This window comes from Pteropus alecto, unplaced genomic scaffold (genome assembly GCF_000325575.1).
Source record: "Pteropus alecto unplaced genomic scaffold, ASM32557v1 scaffold260, whole genome shotgun sequence".
Taxonomy (NCBI): domain Eukaryota; kingdom Metazoa; phylum Chordata; class Mammalia; order Chiroptera; family Pteropodidae; genus Pteropus; species Pteropus alecto.
In genome coordinates, this window is record NW_006429595.1 from 74,964 (window position 1) to 95,755 (window position 20,792).

Genomic DNA, 20,792 nt, shown 5'->3' on the forward strand with positions numbered 1-20,792 from the left:
GGGGAGGGTTAGGCTAGCATCTCACCTGATTACTCTAGCCTCTCCTCTGGCCTGCACAGAGGAGGGATTGAGAGAGACAAATGATAAGGTCTCTGCTGCTCCTTAAATCTCCATCATAACTTAATAGGATTTCTACTAAGAAGACAGACGTGTCGAAGGGGTCAAATGGAACTGTGAATCTCTGACTTATCTTTCCCTTCAGGTGATGGAAAGTAAGGAATTCAAGAGGTCAGAGTTAGTAAAAGAGGTGAAGTTTGTGTGATTTCCTTCTCTGCTCCCTGAGGCTCTAAAACCACGGCCCCACTTGCTGGACATGGAAAGTAAAATCTCTCCTGACAGCACCAGGGACCTGGCCAGGAGAAGTTGAGGGCTGCATCCCAGAGCCTAAGTCTCTGATTTTCACTTCAGATTCTGTGTTAACCGTGTTGCTCTATTGATTTTCCTTGAAGATTTTGATGTCATTCTAAACTCTTATCTAGCTTGAAAGGCTACAGATTATTGTTCATGTATTGAGTTATAAAATATGTTGAAACATATGACCAGCGGCATGCTAATTTACAAAGGTTTTCCTACATTTATTTCAGTCTAGAACAGATGACAAAGTTATTCGATTTAAGAGAGCAATTGGATATTATTCAGCGACTAGTAAGCCTGTGGCATTTCACCCACCACACTACTTAGGTAAGTAAATCAAGGCCTCTGTGATGTATGCTGACCATACAATATCTAAAGAGATTTAAATATTCACCTGATAACTTTGTAGGCTGTTTCTGTTGAGATGAGATTTGTGCAGTTATACAAATAACTGTAGCCGAACCTCCTAGACAGACTCAGTAGTAATCCTGGAAAGTATTAAGGATCAAGAGGAAACTTTAGAGACTTATGAAAGTGGAGGAGAAAAGCAGGGCCATGAGGACCAAGGTTGTAGGTGGCGGTGATGCTGAGATTTCTGTGTTTCCAAGGTGTCCTCTTGCAGAATATGCAAAGGACATAGAAGACCCTCCAGATCTACAAATGCCTTCATAAATTCAGGGATGTGTGTCTGTTTTTGTTGCCTTTTTTTTTGCAAAAGGCCAGATTTAACTCAAAGATTTGAAATTGAAGAATAACAACAATTATAAACCGTTCTCCTGAAGCCTGCTTCATAGTGACTGTCTCATGGAAGGTTGGAAAGCACTGACCAAAAGTACTAGCCTCCTTCCAGAGTCAGGATGCCTTTCTTGGAGTCCAGAGCAATAAAACTATGAGAAATTTTGCTGCCAACTATTGTTGTAGTATGCTCACTTCATATGTGAAAATGGCACTCAGAGGAGTTAGACTTTTTACTGGTTTCAGAAAATTAAGCCTAGGGTTGAAAATGTCCCTAATAGTTGTCCTTTACATTCATTCACTTGTTCAAGCACAGTGCCAGCATGTGCTGTGTACATGGTGGGCACAGAGATAAAAGGCAAGTGCTGGCTGTTGATGGCTTTCCTTGTGAGATGGATAACGGACAGTGAGTATGGATCCCCTGCTGCCACAGGACCAAGGGGAGTGGAGGCAGTGGGTGCAAGCCAAGTCCTCTGTTGCCCCCTCCCCCACTCCCATTGTGATTGTGGTTATCACAGAGACATCCCTGTGGAACAGGTGCTTGCTCTTCTGCTGCCCTCCCCCGCTTCAGAGTAGTGTTTAAAAAATGTCCATTGGTCTATGCCATTCCCCATCCCATTTGGAACAAACTCCCAGTTGTTCCCCCTGCTCCCCTGCCATCTGGCTCCTGCTGCCTTCTGCCTTTGCCTCTTGGTCTCTAGGTCCTGGCTTTGTTCCTGCTTGGAGTGTGCTGCAGTGGCTTTTGCCCTTGGGCCTCGGTGCCAGCTCTGGGCCTAGAGCTCTCTCCCTGACTTCCTGTTGGGACATTCCAATTTCCAAGATCCAGGCTTTGCTGTCACTTCTCTGAGGCCTTTTGTGACTGGCTGAGCTGTATCAGTCACCGGGCTACCATCAGGTCACCTCACTTTAATTCTCTGCACATTTCCTCACACCTATCTCCCACTCTTAAGAATGTCAAGTCTGGGGGAGCCAGGACCTCACCTGCCACCTCTCTTGTACCCCGAGTGGGCAGGTATTTGACTGAATGACTTAATCCACAAAATGTTGTTGAATTAAGAGAGTGAAATAATTGGATGTGATTTAGGATTACTCTTGGAAAGTGGGGCAGATGTTGTTGAAAGAAGGGTGACTCAATACCATGTGTTACTTCAGTTGAGGCGAGATGTGACGGAGACAGATCATAGCACCTTGGTTTTATTCCTGGCACAGGGGACATCCAGTAGATGCTGTTGAGACAGGTGAGAGACAGGGTTCTGAGACTGGGTATCCTGATTCCTTACCCCCCAGCCACAGGTGTCCTGCTTTATTAAAGTGGGATACTTCCATGAAAGTGAAGAGTAAGTATATGTAAAATGCTTTAATGAATGCTTGTTACACAGCAAGTACTGCCACTGTCATTCTTATAGGAATAATGGCTGGAAAAGGCAGTGAGTAATTAATGTTGAATGAAGGGTCAGAAAGCCTTAAAGGAGCTCACAGGACATACTTGGCACTTCCTGTATCTCTAAGTGATATCTGGTTCTCCTTTGACAGTCGTGGTTTAAACTATCATTGTTGTGTAGTTGGGACTAGAACACTTATTCAAGAGGAGGGAATTAGTAGGAAAAGGATAGAGAAAGGCACTTTCCTTAACATTTGGCATTGATCTGAGCTGATGAGTTTTAAATTAGGTTTAAGTTTGAGCTTAAAAATGTGTAATGTTCTATAAAGTGCTTTTATGTTTCTCTTAAATCATCAAAAGACATTTCGAGGTAAATATTTTATAAATGAAGTTGACACTCTTGAATTCAATTTCACTTTCACTCCTCTGTTTTATGGAGAAGAGTGGTATAATTAGTAAAGAATTTGGGGTGTTTAGAGCTACATTTTCAGGCAAGTTAATGTAGGTGATAAGTACCTATAAAGACTCTACAGATCATTTCCTGATGCTTCTGACTCTTGCAGAAATCAGAATTGTACAGCAGAGGACTCATGAAGCACTGGCACAGAATCACAAAGGGCATGAAGTGTGGGGCAGTGTAGAGTTCAAGGTGGCTTGTGTTTGGCCTGGAATTTGGGATGAGATTGGAGAGAGGTTGGGGCAACATTCGAAAGGAAGGTTTATTTCAACTTATATGCATGAGTTGGAGCCAAAAGAAATGGATTCATGTAAAAATCACTTTTTTTTCCTTATAAGTATAAAGAAGCAAAAATAATCTGGATAGAGTGCTCATTGATTTTGCCTGTACATGCTAATAGAGTCCCAGTGTGGAATTAAGTGAAGAGTGAGGACTGAAATGGAAATTGAGAGTCTAGAAGCAAAATGGACTTGGGAAAATGCTTTCTTGGCATCCCAAATTAGTACCCAAGATATAGTTCCCATAAAAATATTCTTATAAGTAGTAGGCAGGTCATAAGTGGTATTTTCCAACCATAGTCTGTTATATTATTCTACAGAAAAATATCCAGAATTTTGCGCAGGTAGTATTGGAGCATAACTTTCTTGTTCATTGGAGCATAATGTCTGTATTAAACATTTTAGCAATTGGAATATGTGTAGAGTTTTGAGAGTATCACTTGGGAATAGAAATGGGAGAGCTGACTCTAACCAGTGTTTTCTAAACCTGGCTGGAATTTTAGGTTCTATCCCAGAACCATTATACCAGGATCTTAATTGGCTTCAGAATTCTGTATTTGCAAAAGAGAAACCTTCCTGGCTGGGCCCACGTGGATTGACTTTGGGAATGACTGCTTGGTCTTCGTGATTTCCTTCTGAGCCTATGGTCCTCTGTAGCACTGAGAAAACCTCAGATGTTTACAGAGTTATTCAGTGGTTGTGGAATTTACAGAAGGAAACTCACATGCTATAAGGCCTGATCTGCATAGTGTGTGGTCTTTTTCAGGGTGGAAAAAAAGAATGTCTTCCAGTGTATGTTATCTTTGTACTGTGGACTCCCAGAAATGATCTATTCTTAGATAAATTTTAAAATAAATGACAGGTGAGATTCATATTGTTTTTAAAGAATTTACTCTGTCAGAAACACTGTGTTGGAAACTGGGGATCTAGAGATGATTATAATTTTGACATCCTTGCCATTACAGAAGTTAATGTCCATCTCATCTCACCAGAGAACCCCCAGTCTAAATAAAAACACATGCTTATATATGTCAAAATTGAGTTGTCAGCAACATTTGGTTCCCTGGCTAAATGAATCAGTAGTTGTCAAACCATAGCTGTGCTTCAGAATCATTGGCAGAATTTAAATTTAGCAACACAGAAATGCTAGAAGCTACCTGAGGTTTGTGAATGTAAACTTCATAGACACAAAGTCCTGGTATATGTAAAAAGCTGCCCAAATGAAACCAAGGCCCAGGGAGTCTAAAAAAGCATATATGGTGTCTTCCTGGCCTTCCTCAGTGAAGAGTAGATGAACTCCCACAGCACACCTATTTGAAGGGCCCAAATCTTAAACACTGACACTACCAAATGCTGGCAAGGATATGGAACAACAGGAACTCTCATTCATTGATGGTGGGAATGTAAAATGGCATAAAACTAAACATACTCTCACTATAGGATCCAGTAACCATTCATTCAAAGGAGTTGAAATATATGTCTACACAAGAACCTGCACAAGAATGTTTATAGCAGCATTATTCGTAATTGCCCAAACTTGGAAGACACCAAGATGTCCTTCAGTAGGCAAATGAATTTATAAACTGTGGTGCATCCAAATAATAGAATATTATATAGCACTGAAAAGAAGTGAGCTGTTAAGCCATGAAAGAACATGGAAGAACCTTAAATGCATATTACTAAGTGAAAGGAGCCAGTCTGAAAAGGCCGCATACTGTGTGCTTTCAACTCTGGAAAAGGGAAAACTGTAGAGACAATCAGGCAGGGATTTCTAGGGTTTACAGGTGAGAACAGAATGAACAGGAGGAGCACAGGATTTTTAGGGCAGTGAAACTTTTTTTTTTGGTGATACTATAAATACATGTCTTTATAAATTTATTTGTCCAAATCCTTGGAATGCACAACGCCGAGAGGAGGAATCCTACAGGAATATGAACAGGAAGGTCAGGGAGGACCAGTCTAATTAAACTAATGTTTGATGAAATCAGTGTTTGTCTCTGTTTGATTAAAGTTTGAGAGTGAGGTTTGGAGATAGGGTAGGAATTTTGCAAGGTGACAATAAGAAGGAAGTATAAGCAAAAGTGACAGTGTGTGCAAAGGTCCTGAAGTGAGAAGACAGGGTGTGGAAGAAACAGAAGAATGTGGTTGGAGCACAGGAAGCAGAGAAAATCGTGGTCAGGTGATGCTTGTCTGGCAGGGCGCAGTCTGATTTTAGACTTACTCTTGGAGACCACAAAAGCTCATTGAAGGATTTTTCATTATAAAAATATAAGTTATTTTGAAACTGTCACAATGTATTTGAACAGGAAATGAAACAAATGTTACTAATAGCAGAACCCTCTCCCCATCTTTCCCTGTCACATTCCTCTGCCCTCCAGCACCCTGAATTTTGTATTAATGGTCCTCTTGCTTGTCTTTATTGTGTTTGCACTCTGAGGACTAATTGGAACTGTGGAAGTAGGCGGGCTTCCCTGGAGGGCACATTGTATAGAGAAGTCCCGAGATGGGTGCCTCAGACCAGGGAGAGAAGGTGGAACCACAGGCACAGAGAGCAGTGCAGCTAGAGGAATTGTGGCAAGAACAGTTATCAGCAGAGGTGAAGAGGAGGCTTCTGTGGTACTCACAGCTCCCAAAATAGGCTTTAGCTTTGCAGCTTCTTCTGTGCTGACAGACATGGAAGAGGGCAGGATAGGCGGCCGGCACCAGTCCTCCAAACCCACCTGCAACACTTCATACAGCGTAGTATTTGACATGGGAGGGAGGATTAAATAGGCTTAACCTGTTACAGAGATGATGAAAACTGAGAGGGGAGGGTGATGGTGCCCTTGGTCCCTTGGAGCTGAGAAGTAGGGGGTCTGGTGGCAACCAGGGGAGGCTGCAGGGCAGCAAGACTGCCCAGCAAATAAGAGAATTGTTCAAAGAGGACCATATTGAAAAAGGAGCTATTGCCACTGGGCAAAGAACAGACTATATACAGCAACCACAAAGAAAGGCCTCTGATTCTCTCTAGTACAGGGGTGCCCCACGTCCTGACAGGCCCTTAAGGCTGGCCACATTTTAGCAGACTGGGTTGGAGGATGCCAGTTCACAAAATGCCAAACACTGGTGACCGATGTATAAGGGAACATAAACAACTGCCGTCCTAACTGCAGTGATGGGCCTCTAGATTCAGGGCTAGGGCTCAGAAGGGCTTCTGAGCCATTGGGAAGGAGAGACCAGGGACTGTTGATGGGCTCTCATCTGGGCTCTGGCTTTCCTGGAGGGCATAACTTTTCAGTGACTGAAAAGGTGGATTCCTGTAGCCACGTGGTCTGCACAGCTGGCACTCACCAGATTGTTCATCAGCTGTTGCTGGGCATTCTAGGTCCTCTTAATATAATAGTCTTCTTGAAAATATGGCTTACCTGCCAACAATATACTTTCCCAGCATGCGAAGCAACAGTTAGGAGAGATCACTCCTGAGTGTGAAGATAGTCTCTGAAGTACATGGTGCCTGCAGGGCTTCCTCAGCTTATAAGTAAGGCTGGTGGGTCTCAGGAAACAGGTTGCCCTGTCAGGACCATGGTGGGACACATCCAGAATTCACAGTGTGATGTGCTCGGAACAGAGGGTGATGGATTACATGTGTGTGCTGGGGTGGGGGCGGGGGGAGTGGAGTACAAGCAAGCAGGAGTGAGAGAGAACATAACTGCCCATGATGTTCCTGCCTGGGCAGTCAAACTGAGCCGATGCCCTCAGGACCTCATCCTCCTGCCCCGAGGGCTGGTCACATCCAGGCTTCGTGACTAGTGGTACCAACCCTGTACACTGTGCAATAACTTGCCCATTCTCACTCAGTGGTATATCTCTGAGGCTCCCCATCACTTCACATAGGTTTGCCTTTCTGTTTTCAAAACTTGTTTAATATCTCACACTGTGGATGTGCTATCATCTACTTAACCATGTTCCATGGTCATCATCTAGAACATTTTCAGTTTTTTCACTATTGCATTTTTAAAAAAATTTTTGTGACCAGGCATTCAGTATTATACTGTTACTACACTTTACTAATAAGTTTTTGAAATGTAATTTTTAAAAAATTTATGTAATATTTAGTTATAGCTTTGCTTACCCTTTCCACGGTTTCTACTTAATTTTTTTTTTATTATAAAAAGCTTTAAGTGTAACAAAAGAAGATAAAAGATAATATCATGAGCAGTTCTGTGCCCACTGAACAAGTTTAACAAATAATGGTTAACATTCACTTCACATCTTTCTTTAACCCATTTCCCATTGAGAAAAAGTGTTGTTCGCTGCCAGCGTTAGTTTAATTTTACGTAAACATACTCTTCGAGGCCGAAGCAAGTCTGACTGGTTTTCAGTGTGAAAATAAAATATAAAAACTATTGTTGAAGTTATTTCTAAACAGAACTTGTCTCTAATCCTAATTTAACAAATGCATATGGTGATTAGAATTTAATAATTTTTGTGTGGTAATTTTAAAGCATGGAACAACACAGAGCGGAACATCACATTCTGCACAAAAATATCACATTTCTCTCCAGATCTGCTTGCCATCGTTGTTGTTGTGTGAGCAGCAAACTTTGCAGTGACCAGCTGGATTCTGTTTCTTTGATGTTGGTAGTGTGCTCTTGGGGAAATGTCTTGTAGACAGGCGAGGAAGTGTGACATCATCAGAGGACAGACGACCTCGAAGACATTGCTACCCTGGCTTGTGATGCTTTTCCAGCATTCTTTCAGTCAGCGTCACTCTAAGGTTTACATGGCTGATTGTTCAGGATTGTCCTTCTTGAACAGGATGAAGGAGTTCAGCACTGTAATGTTTAGAAGATGGCAAAAAAATTTCTCATACCAAAACTTGTGCCTTTTGTGCTCAGTTGTATAAGAAGTATACACTTGATCAGCTGAGTCCACTGCTCCCATATTCTCGTTATAATACACAATGACACATGGCAACTTAATTTTCTTTCCATTTCTCTTGTCTCCTTCAATCAGTATCATTGTGGAATGTTGACAACATTGTCACCTCCTTGTCATACCATTTCAGTGCCATAAGTTCACAGAATTTGGTTACAGCCATCCCCTTTGCAAACCTTTTTTTTTTTTTTTTAGATCATTTAGTATCTGTTTTCTGTTCAAACGAGCTGTCCCAACTGCTTCAGTCCTGTTTTGATGGCAAACTTTGAGGATAAGGTTAGGACTGTAATCTGCGAGTTATCTTGTGGAAAATAACAAGAGCCTCTGGCAAGTATTCTCAGGGCAAACAGGAAATGGGCTAAAGAAATACATTAGGCTTTTCTAAAAGTCATGTGTCTTCCCTTAAATAGGCTTTTATATTTTCTTACTTTATAATACAGAATAAATAGTAGTGCTTTGATTTTTAACTAAATGCTGTGTTCTTGTCATTCTGCATTTGCTTTTTTTGAGATGTGTCTGTGTTCATCCTTTTTGATTTTTGTCTTTTTAAAGCCAATGTAAATGGCATTGATGTCATTCCCCAGGATCTGACAACATAGATTCTGCCAAAGGGAAGCACAGACGTTATATTGAATAGAAGGTCCTCTTATTCTTTCTCCTCGATCCCTAAGCAGATCTTCAGATTCTCTCAGTCTGTTCCCCTGACCTTTCATTCAGTTTTTAGTGAGTTTATTTTAGTTGATGTGATATGAAGTGATATAGGCCATCTAGTCTTGTGGCTTTTTGAAAGGTCGTTTTTTTTTAAACTTGAAAATTAGTCATTTGGAAGAACTGAAAATACATCCTCTTTTTCAGCTGCTTTCTGTTTTAAAAGTCTGCAAAGTGTGTCTTCCCGAGACTTCATAGCCATCCTCAGGAGGAATGTCAATTGAACTTACCAGTGACTTCCAAATAGAGGCCGTTAGACTGTTCTTTTAGGTTGTGCTTTTCTAAAATCCACAGATGGACAGAAACAGATTTGTCCTGTTTTATCATAGACTTATGAAACCATTTGGTGGCTGAATGAGACGTAAATGTCCTTTTCTACTTTCTAGATCTTCACTCAGTCAGTGTAAGCACAATTATTCTTCGCTATTAAATACCTACAATTCAGACTCTGATTTAGTGAACCCAGGAATTGAATAGATTTGAATAAAATTTGGGAGGAATCTGTCACTGCCCAAACTCTTGCTATTCAAGACTCAGGTGGACTTGAGTGATATGTATCTTGTGAGGTCCACACATGCACTACCCAGACTCAGGGACAGAAGAGATTTGGATACAGGGCTGCTCGTATGAGGACCAGGCCCCACTCCTAGCCATGGAATATTCCTGTGCCCACAGTCAGACATCCAGAGCAGCCCTTGTCGTTGTTGACCCACTCTAGTTCTCAGAAAGTTCTTACTTACATTGACCTGGAATGTACTTCTCTACATTTTTTTCCCCCATTGCTTGTAATTCTTTCAAGTGCCACCGAGAATGTCCCTGCTTCTTTATCATCTTATTTTACTCAGACCTGTACTGAGGCTTCTGATGTGAGGGCTTCTCTCCTGGCCAGTGGCCTAAGGCTCTGCCCGTGAGGCCTGACTGACACTGCAGCTCCAGGCAGCTATCAGCTGTTCCAGCTCTGTGCCGCTGGGAGTTGATGCTCACTGGAAATCAACAAGATTCTGTCCTTTAAAAGCCAGGGATGACTTCTCTTTCCTCCTGCCTCCCTGCTTCTGCTGTCCTGTCTGATCTTCAGTCTGGCCTGGCCCGCTGAATGGACTTCAGAGGCCATACTGGTCTCCTGTTGATTCCCACTGTGCTGTCCATCCCAGCCTGCCTTCAGAAGCTATTCATCTGGGGAAAGGATGGAAACAAATTACATGAAGTTCTCCTTCCTGTAACTTTATGTGTGCCTTAACTTCTATAGAATATTGACGTTGAGTAAATACAGTTGACCCTTGAACAACACGGGGTTGGGGCGCTGACCCCCTATGCTGTTGAATCTGCATATAACTTTTGACTCCCCCAAAACTCAACTGCAGTCATTCCTTGGTATCCAAGCATTGGTTCCAGGACGCCCCTGGATACCAAAATCCACAGATGCTCAAGTCCCTTATATAAAATGTCATGGAACAATGCATCTGTGGACTCTCAACCTCAACAGTATCTCAAATACTCTCAACAGTATTTGAAAATACTGTTTTCCATCCAAAGTTGGTTGAATCTGGGGATGTGAAACCCATGGATACTGTGTATTTTGGGGGCGAGGGGGGACAAAAAGCCCTATGTATAAGTGGACCAGCACAGTTCAATCCTGTATTGTTCAAGGGTCAACTGTAAACCATTTCAATGTGGTTAATGTAGTTCATAAATTTTTGCAAGCATGGAAAACTAAAGTTGGTTGGTGGGGAATATATTGATTTATTTGTCTTTGAATCTGAATTTTCAGAGCTATATTTTTTGTGTAACACTTGAAAATCATGCATCAGCACCCATCAGCATTGTAGAATTTTTTTAAAAATACTTTAATATTTGTTTTGTTTAATGCAACATCTCTGCGGTAATATTCCTAGTAGTAGATGAATATTTGTTAATTTGGGTTAGGGCTGACTAGTTCTCAGTATAGCTTCTTGGTTAACACCATTTGTTTTTAAATTCTATCTTAATTTAGAGAAAAGCTGGACAGCATTATACCTGCATAGTAAGTAATTTGAGGGAGTGGATACAGAAATGGTGTGTCTTGTCTACTACGGTGTACAGCCAACTAGGCACAGCTATAAGGGTTGCAATGAATACTTCTTTTCTCTTTATTTTCAAAAAGGTCTTTAATATTTAAAAAGTAATTTTTGAATTATGAAAATATTTTTTATACGATAATTAAACATTTTTTTCCTCCTGTCTTCTGTATTTAGTCTGTGTGTATTTTTTCTAACCAAAGCCAGCCTCTCTAGTGTTCGTGAAAGGAGAAAGAGGAACTGGCGGTTAGTAAGCTCCATCCACTCCTTGAGCCAGTGTCAATTCTGAGAAAGATATCTTTGTCACATGGAAGACAGACTATGGCTCTGCTTAAGACTTTGTGAACGAGAACTGATTTACAAGAAGTCATGCAGTATGCAGAGATGAGCCCTGGCTTATTAGGCACTTCTGCAGCCTTCAGAGAAATGTAGACAAATTAATTCACTTGTTGGACTAGGTTATGATAGAATAGTAACTAGCTCTGTGGATTCTCAAAGGTTTATTTGAGGTCAGTGATTACAATATGATTTTAGAAAATGTTCTTTCCTTGGGAAGTGTTGCTTTTAAGTTAAAATATAGTTTAGGGTTTTTTGGTTTTAAGGAAAGTGTGCTTTTTAGGACATTTGTAGCATATAATGGCCCCAAATAGAGTAAACTAAAATACTCATTTTCATTTGTTTGCTGATGCTGCATAATTGACAGCCTTTCGTTTTTATTACTCAGAAGTTAAGTGTGGTAGGTCAGCTACAAGAGATTGCAAACTAGACTTTTTACAGTGATTTAAATAATAATATTAGAGCTTGAATGGATTTCATAATATTCTTTGGCCCCAGTCTGGTCACAATTCAGAATTACCTGAGAAGGGACTTTAACAGTTATATGGTCTTGTATTTTATACTTGGAGGTTGGGATCTTCTAGACTTAGTTTGATCAGGAATGTCTCATTATGTATGTGTGTATGGTGTGAGTGTGTGTATGAGTGTATGGTGAATGTGTGTCTGTGCACGTGTACGCATATGCACATGTGCTGCCAGCCCCATGTGCTATGTGCCAATGTAGTTGTCCCCAGCCTCTGTCCCATAGTCGTCTCTGTTCAGTGGGAGGTGGAAGCTGGGCTGAGCTTTCTCTTCTGTGAGCCAGGGTCACAGGACTAGGGCATGTCTGAACTTGAGCTTGAGGTACCTGGAGATGGGATCTTCCAAGAGATTGTAGCTTCTGAGGCTTGTGAGCCCTAGTGGGTGGGAAGAAGTGAGCACTGACCCAAGCTCCTGCTCTCCTGGACAGGGTGTGCCCTGCTAGCTCTATGAGGACTGGATTGGCTCAGGGGACCCCAGGTTAGGTGTCAGTGGAAGTTTTCTTTCAGAGAATGAGAGGGAGGATTTGGAGTACTTTATTATTTTATTTAGTTAAGTTAAATGTGTTTATCTTGGCAAGTTGGCAGGGGTGGATTGTGTGTTTCTTGCCTGGTGTTGCTCATATTCCATGGTTGAAGAACTACTCTTCTTGGTACAGGACTTTGGCATTCAGATGTGTTTAGGTTTGGGTTTTTTTTGTTTTTGTTTAAAAAAAAAAAGAAAACCTAAAGAAGAGATTGTGTAGCCATGAGGGCTCCAATGGGGTCTGTTGTGTGTTCTCACAGTGTGTGTTTTCTCTGCATCTTGAGTCACATGGATGATGCCCAAAGGCCCAGCCTCACGGTGACCTCGCAGGCACCCCACACCTAGTTGTTCAGCAAGTGAACAAAGCCCCGAGGAGTCTCCTTCCTGTTTTCCTGCATTAGTAAATAATTAATTCTGATATTTTTAAGTGGTTTTGACATTAGGCCACACTCATCCCCTGTCACCAATTGTGTGGGTGCATATCACGCTACTGACTTTGCCTTTGTGGCTGACTGCACCTGGCTACCTCTCCTCAGACCAGCAGGGTGACCGAGGGTCCTGGACGTGGAGATGTCTAGGCTGCCGGCTGGGTGACTGCTCTGTGTTACGTCTTAAAGCTGATGCAGAACCCAGTCCTGATGTGTGTGCAGCCGCTTTTTCACACGGCTTCCGTGTGCTTCACTGTGACAGCTGGAGGATAATGAGCAAATGCTAGTGCACATCAGAGTAGGTTCATAAAGTCATGTTCTGAGAGAATACAGAATCCCACGTTACTGATCCTGTAATACATGTTAAAATGTGTTACCTGATCATGGTTTTGCTAACAATGAAAAACCAAAAATACAGGGAGCAAAAACCACACTTTTTAATATTTAAAAGCTTGTTAGTAGCTAAGAAACTAGTTTGAGTTTAAGTAGAAAAATTCTATTGCTTTACAAATGGAAGGGGAAGTGTTCTGTCCCTCTTCTATTCCTTAGTGCTACTACATACGGTATCAAAGGGACCAGGCTTTGTCAACAGTGAGCAGAGAGACTAGGTAGCCAAGAAGACCTGTGCAGTTAAAGACTAAGACAAACCAGTCATTCTCGGAAACAAAAGCAAAAATACTATTAGAAGTTAACTGAAAATTCTTGAAAGTTAAAATTCTAGCCCCAGTGTATAAAATTGGTCATCATAAAGCTAAGTATTTTTTTAATGTTAAACATGAATTTCTGAAGGTTTCTGAGAAGTGGAACCAATGGTGTGTTGGCACCTGAGAGGCATAGGACAGACGGGACATGTGCTAGCCACTGTGGTGTTTTAGGGAAGTGTCCTCCGCTCAACAGTTGTTTTATTTTCTCTCCATGTTGATGAAACAGCCAGACCAAATCCATTTGGAATGCCTGGGATAGTGCCACCGTATGTCCCCCCCCAGATGCTCAACATTCCACAGACCTCTCTGCAAGCCAAGCCCATGGTAAGGCCTTTTCTTTCCTTCCATGGCTGGTCTGCCCTGCCTTGGGGGGCAGCTGGCCTTGACAGCTGCATATGCATCAAATCTTAATGAATAGTAAAATAATGTTTTAAGCTCTTCAATTGATATGTGAAGCAAGTGCCAGTATTTGTTGAATTAGCCAAGACCAGGAGTACTAACAGGAGCCAGGTCTTGCAGGCAGCTTGTGCGTGTGTGACCTGTGCCCTCTGCCCTCTGCCCTCTGTTTCAGGCTCCGCAGGGGCCCAGCCCAGGCACTCCGGGTCAGGGTCCACACCCGTACAGCCTCGCTGAGCCGGCCCTCACTTTGGAAACAAGCGGAAAGAATCTGACTGAGCAGAACAACTATAGTAACATTCCTCATGAAGGAAAACATACTCCACTGTATGAACGGTCCTCCCCGATCAACCCAGCTCCAAGCGGCAGCCCCAATCATGTGGACTCAGCGTACTTTCCTGGTTCTTCTACGTCATCATCTTCAGACAATGATGAAGGCAGTGGAGGAGCTGCGAAGTGAGTGGTGGGTTTCTTATGTAGCTCTTAGTCCCTGGGCAAGCCACCTGTTGGCTGGCTGGCTGTTCTCAGAAGTGCAGTTTATTACAGGTAGGTGAAGGTCTCTCTGCACTGGGACTGGGATTCCTCAGACACAGAGGAGAAAGGTGGTTAGACATTGCCACGGGGCTTCCCAGGCTGAAAGTCCATTCATCCGGCCTGTGGCCTTGGCCCGCTCTTATGCTGGAGTGGAGTTTTAGGAAAATTGGTCTGTGTGACTCCCAAACACGGTGAAATTGTCTGCTTAGGTGCTGCTGATTCTTACTCTCTCTCTCTTTTGCTGTTTCCTCCTGACCCCTACCGTGGAAAGCATTTTTAGTTGGACATTTGTGACGTTTAGTCTCTCGGCTCCTGGATTGGGGGGAACTCTGAATTTCCTCTCCTCCTGAGTTCAACAACTCAAATCCCAATTCAACAGCTCATGGGACTATAACCAAAACCCTAGAAAGCTGCCAGACTCAGCTTGGAGTTCTCCCCAGAGAGGAGTATTTTAAAAATTGTGTGTTCCTAAGGGAATGAATTTTCAAATTTGTAATTCATTAGAATCTGATTGAGGAATTCTTAAATGTGCAGTCTTCCTTCTCTTATTAAATCATCTTATGTGTCTAAAAAACCTGATTCAAATAAAAGAAAGAAAAAAGGAAAAGAAAGCTTCTTTCTTTTACTTCTACATCTGTATAAATGAGCGCCCAGTGACTCTTCAGCTCACAGAAGTCTGCGAACAGCTGATAGATGTCTCACAACCCCTTCTACCCTGGAATTCTAAGGCACTATGAGTTTTTTTTTTTTTTTTAAATCAACTCATATCAGCAAGATTAAGGTATGTGTATAGTACAGATTCCTCTTAATAAGAAACATTCTTTCCAGACTCTGAAATGTAGGTAGCAGTAAGACACGAAGTAGAATTATGTGTTTTGTGGCTCAGAGTCCTATGTGGTGATAAGTGTCGGAGCCAGCAGAGGCCTGGCACAGGGAGGTCTGGTGGCAACCCTGTTCTTCAGGTAGAGACTCAGAGATAATGCAAGTTGCCCATCTGATTTGACTCACAAGAGGCTAGTAAGATTGCTTAGGAGCTCCTCCTCCTTCTCTGGTGAAGATTTAGCTCCGCCCTGTTCTCAAAGGTCTGGGTCAGCATCGCCTTTCCTGGAGCTGTCCTCATTTTCAGTTCCTCTCCCACTTCTGAGCTCTGTCACTGGCTTGTCTGCACCCCCAGTTTGGTGGTTTCACTGTGTTTTCTACAAGAGCCTCTGGAAGGTGGATTCTGTGTAGGGTCGGCGTGGGTGTGTCACCCTTCTTGTTGTGTGAAGTGTGGTGTGGATTGAGTTCTATGGCTTAGCAGTGTCTTAATTTCCTTAAATCTGCTTCCTCATATATTATAACAAATGAGAGACAGAAAGGTTAAAATAGAGAGGAAGGAAGAATAGAAGAGGAAATAGGGTGCTTGTACCTGAGGCTTCAGGGTCATAAGCCAGGCAGAATAGGGCCTGGGATCATTCCTGGTCATGGACATCCTTTGCTTGTGGCAAGATGCCAAGAAGGGTGGTTTCTTGAGTTCAAGGTTAGGATTCTAGCCCGTCAAATGAGTTGTGTGTGTGTACTTGACACTATGTGTAGAACTGAAGGTCATTCTCCTAGGTCAATTCTCTGTGGGAGTAGTAAGTCAGGAGATGGTTACCTTTGGTTTGGATGTGAATTGAGACCCCCTGGACCTACAGTATGCTCTCAGGGTGGTCTTGAGGGAAAGAAATCATCCGTCCACTCAGCCAAGCAACACTTGAGCACTTGCTGTCTACCAGTGAGCAAGGTGTGGTGTGGGCAGTTTGCAAAGAAGCGAACAGCCCAAGTGGTGAATATATGAAGAAAACATAGGACAAGAGATACTGAAAGTGGGTGCATTTCCAGAGATGTGAGATTTAAGTGGCAGTGGGGACAGAGCTGGATGTATATGGGGTGGAAGGAGGGGTGGCCTGACCAGCAGGAGGCCATGTGAGGTGGAAGCTAGATAGCGTAGAGTTTGAACTCTGTTCTCGGATGAAACACCCACAGCATTTGCTTAGGACAGCCCTGGGGCTGGAGAGTTTCTTTGGAAGTGAGTTTGCTCCGATCTGAGTTTCATTGTCCTCAGAATGGACAGGTGTCTAGGTGATGAGGCCATTTAGCTTGGAAATTACCCCACAGTCGGACTCTAGCACCTCTGATCATAACAGCTTCTGATTGACTGTAGATATGTTTGTAGTTACAGTACTTACAGCTTTGACTTGTGCAACAGCAGAGGAGAGAGCCTGCCATTACCCCAGCTGGGTGTGTCCCTCCCCGTCACCTAGTCGCCCCTCATCACCCTTCTCTGTTTGATTCTCTCAGGCATTTGCACTCCCTCCACCTTCCCATAGGTGAGTAAATGATACCAGAATGTGGAAGAGTCCACAAAATAAGTGATAATCATTTCCACAACAGAAAATCAATGACTTTTTTTTAAAGGCTGGTGCTGATAGGTGATGAGGACTGTTATAAAAGAGAATTATCTCCCTCCCCATCATAAAAAAAGCTTTCCTACAAATTAAAAAGAAATAAACATGCAGTTCACAGAGGGAACACAGATGATCAATAAAATATGAAAAATGTTCTCTCTCAGAGAATCTAAGGAATGCAACTTAAAACATGAGATACCCTTTTTTTAACCTATGAAATTGGCAGACATTTGTTCTTAAAGGTGAAGTTCAGTGGGGAAAATGGGTAGAGTTGGTGGGATCCGAGTTCTTGGCTGTCCTGGTAGGCCCTCTGAATTTGCGGTGTCTGAGGAGTGTGGGCACTCCTCCTATAAGGTTAGCTTCTTTTGAGCTCAAAAGTGGGTGGGAGGGGTACGTCACAGCCACGTTGGCAAGAGCAGAAATATGTGTGTCCCAACTCAAAGAATGTTCTGATGTAAAAGGAAATGTACACTTAGGTGTCCTGTGGGATAGCAGTTGTTCAGATGACAGCTGGGTGTGAATGTGCCTCCTGGCTGGTCTTTGGATCCAGACACAGGCGCCTTCACTATGTGTATGCATATGTACATGTACGTATGTACACGTGTGTGTGTGCTAGGCAGGCCCTGTCCTGTACCTATCCCCTTTTTTTACTCCCTTACCTGGCATTTTATCCTCTTCAACTGGGTGTGTTCAAATGTCTTTTCTACTACACTGCTGGAATGGACTTCTGTGTCTGTTGTTGTCTTGAAGTGGACACATGTTCCCGAAGAGTTTGCAGGTCTGTGCCGGACAAGGAGTCTTGGGTTGCGAGAGGCCCCTTGTACACAGATGGGGTGAGTTGTGTGGCCCTTCCAGGACTGAGATGAGCTGCCTGGGTACCACTGCAGCTGTCCTGAGTGTCCCTTCACTTTTTCAGAATCACAGCCTCCTGTTCTTACTGTGATTCTGTGTCTATAAGAGTACTAGCCCAGTGCCTGGGCAGTTATTCCACATCCATGACAATTATTTTGAAGAAAGTAAGAAAAATATGTGGCTTTCTAACTAAACATTTTTTTTCTCTTATTCTTTTTCTTAGAGTATTATCAACATATACTTTTTTCTCTATTCTTGGTTAAAATTAAAAACAAAAACAAAGGCAGTGTTCTTGTTTTTCTTCTCATTTTTCCTGACCTTTGTCAAATCTTTGTAATCCTATTTTGGTTAAGAATTACAATTGAATCCTTGTGAAGGTTGTATACTATTTTCATTGGCTTTTAGAAATTTGAATCTGATCTGAGGTTGCTAATTTGAAGATTTTAGTTTTATGTTTTACCTTTTTTCTACTTACCATCTCAATACAAAGTTACAGAGTCGAAACATTAGAAAATACATTATAGGAAATCCCCCAAGATAAACTGTTTTCAAAAAATTAGTAAATATTCAAACACCTTATTTTCTCTGCATAACTAACATTGATTTTTACCATAATGAGATTTTTTTCTTAGGCACAGCAACTTGCCTTTTCCCTTCCTTATTTATAATTACTCTATTATGTAAGTATGTATTCTGACTTGTGTGTAAATGTAAGTATGTGTACCCTGAATATTTCCTTTTCCATACTTATTCTACTATGTAGGTATGTTTTCTGATTTGTGTATAAATGTAACTGTGTATGTACACTAAATATCACTTAGTGTTTTTGCATGTTGTTACTGACATTTCTAAGTGGATATTTAAGTGCTATTAGGAGAGAAGATGGACTTAATTTTTCTCTACTTTGTTGACTTTATTTGTATAGATTTGTTCCATTTCCTTGTACAGTTACGTACACATTGATTTTGAGATGTCGTGTCATGGTAGCAATCTGTGGAATAAGCTTTGCAGACCTCAACATGATCCCTGTGGGACCACTTCTAGGCTGTGGATGGTCACTGTCAGCACCTGAGGAGGGACTGTTGACCAGCTTGGAGACTTGTTGCTTCCAGGGCCCAGTCCTCCCAGTGTCCCCTGGCTGGTCCTGCCGGGTCCCATTGCCACTTGTACTGTGTGACCTGAAGCTCACTGGGCTAGTGCACCCAGCATGGGTGGGGGTGTCTCTGGGTTGTTTGCGAGTTAAATTAGCTGATGAGTAACTACAATAAGTGATAGCTGTCACTATTTAAAAAATAACTGCGTGCAATAAAAAACCAGAATATTGATTTTATTTTTTTAAATAGCACTTCTTATTTAATTTTAAAGAAATTTTTCTGTTATAGTTAACATATAATGTTATATTAGTTTCAGTTGTACAACATAGTTATTAGACATTAATATAACTTATGAAGTAATTACCCCGATAAATCTAGTACCCATCTGACAGCATGCATAGTTATTGCAGTATTATTGAGTAATATGACATACCTAACTAATTTCATTTAGTGCCCTTGATCTAGTGTCTCAAGAAATATGCTTTTTTTTAATGCTTCTTTTTTCCTTTGAGTGGTATTGGTGTTTTTCTTCTACTCTAAGTCTTCTCAGGCTCCCTTTCCAGAGAAACCGTGTGGTTCACAAAGGGAATTACATTTTACCTGCCCTAGGGTACCTGGTCCCAGACAGGCTAAACACAGCTGCAGGTTTTTCCTTTCAGATTGTTACACTATAGTGCCAGACAAATAATGACTTTACATTTATATTTTGACTTTTTGACACAAGGTAGGATTTCTAACATATTCTCATGAAAACAACTGTGAATTACTTGTATGTATTGACAAAAATTAATAATCATTTGTGCCTCTGTGTGTCCTAGCCATCTACTAGCCACGTCCATCTCATCTCACTCAATCTGGTGTCCCTGCACCCTCCCTGGCAAGTGGGAAAGGACAGCTCCACAGCCAGTATGGCATGAGGAGTCCTGCTGAGTGCGAGACAGTCATTCAGGGCCAGTACTTTCTCCACTCCCGGCTTTTTATGAAAAAACCCAAATGTGTGGCGTTAGTTTAATTATGGGCCTGCGGAGACTACCTATAAGGTGTTTGTATGTGTGAATCTTGAGGCTTCCTTTGATAAAGAGCCCAGATCTTCATGCTCTACAGTAGATGCTACCAGGCCCCTCCGTTAGAACTCTGGTCTGGGTGGGAGTCTGTTGACTAGGAACAGCTGTGAGTCGAGTCCCCATTCCATTCCTGAGTTGGGGAGCAGACAGATGAAAATGTACACATGCTTGTTGAAAGTCAACTTCAATTGGCTTGACCGTATCTGTAACCTTATACACATGCTAGGTATTGCTTCTGTAGATTTGATCTTTTACCTTTCTTTCATGTTTTTTCCTTTCCTTTCGGTTTTATTTAACCTCAGTCTTTCTTTCCTATTGACAGGTAAGTCAGCTGTGGTCAGTGCTGTCTGTCTTTTCTGCTTCATCAAGGCAATCCACACCCGTGACAGTGGAGTGAGAAGTCACTGTGACTGGTCACTTTTACACTTGGTGTAAATGCACCCCAGTCTGTTTCCATCCTGGCAACATGAGCTTGCTGACTAGAAAAATGTGCAGGAGAGAATTCAGTAGTTAGGACAATTTGCTATCTTCTACCAGCTTTAGTGCAGAAAAAGCCCCAAGTGTACTGGAATGAGGTTAGGCCTTGCAGCACGTCTCTGAGAATCCACAGAGCCCAGTGATATGGTGCTGGTCTTTCTCCTGCCACTGTTCCTGGCTTGTGAGAATCATTATTTTCTGTTGCTTGTCTGCTGCATCAAGTGTGTCTGCGTAAAATCCATCCTGAGGTTGGCTTTTCCTTGTAACAGTATGTGGTAATGTCTGGAATGGTGGGTTGGGTCTGAATCTGGTCACTGTTGCTGTAGCTGTGAAAGGGGTTCCTTCTCTCTGAGCCTGAATTTTATCAGCAGTGAGTAATGCTTTGGAGTATACAGGCAATTCAACAAAGAGTTCATGCAGGCTTTCTGCCCAGGTCACCCACTTCCCTGTGGCCTGTGTGGGTCTCAGCAGGTCTTCCCAGGACATGGCTGATGAAACGTTGTGTCTATGTAAGTGGTTCCAATTATCATTGTGTGATGTGAGCAGTCGT

General features: G+C 42.2%; 1 protein-coding gene across 1 annotated transcript in view; it reads left to right on the forward strand.

The window, feature by feature from the left end:
• FAM120A (family with sequence similarity 120A) overlaps positions 1–20,792 on the forward strand; it is a 103,768-nt gene that overhangs the window by 39,443 nt on the left and 43,533 nt on the right. The window contains exons 6-7 of the mRNA XM_006903845.3: positions 13,623–13,720; positions 13,968–14,248. Of these exons, the coding sequence (XP_006903907.1) occupies positions 13,623–13,720; positions 13,968–14,248 (379 nt within the window). The remainder of the gene's footprint in view (positions 1–13,622; positions 13,721–13,967; positions 14,249–20,792) is intronic.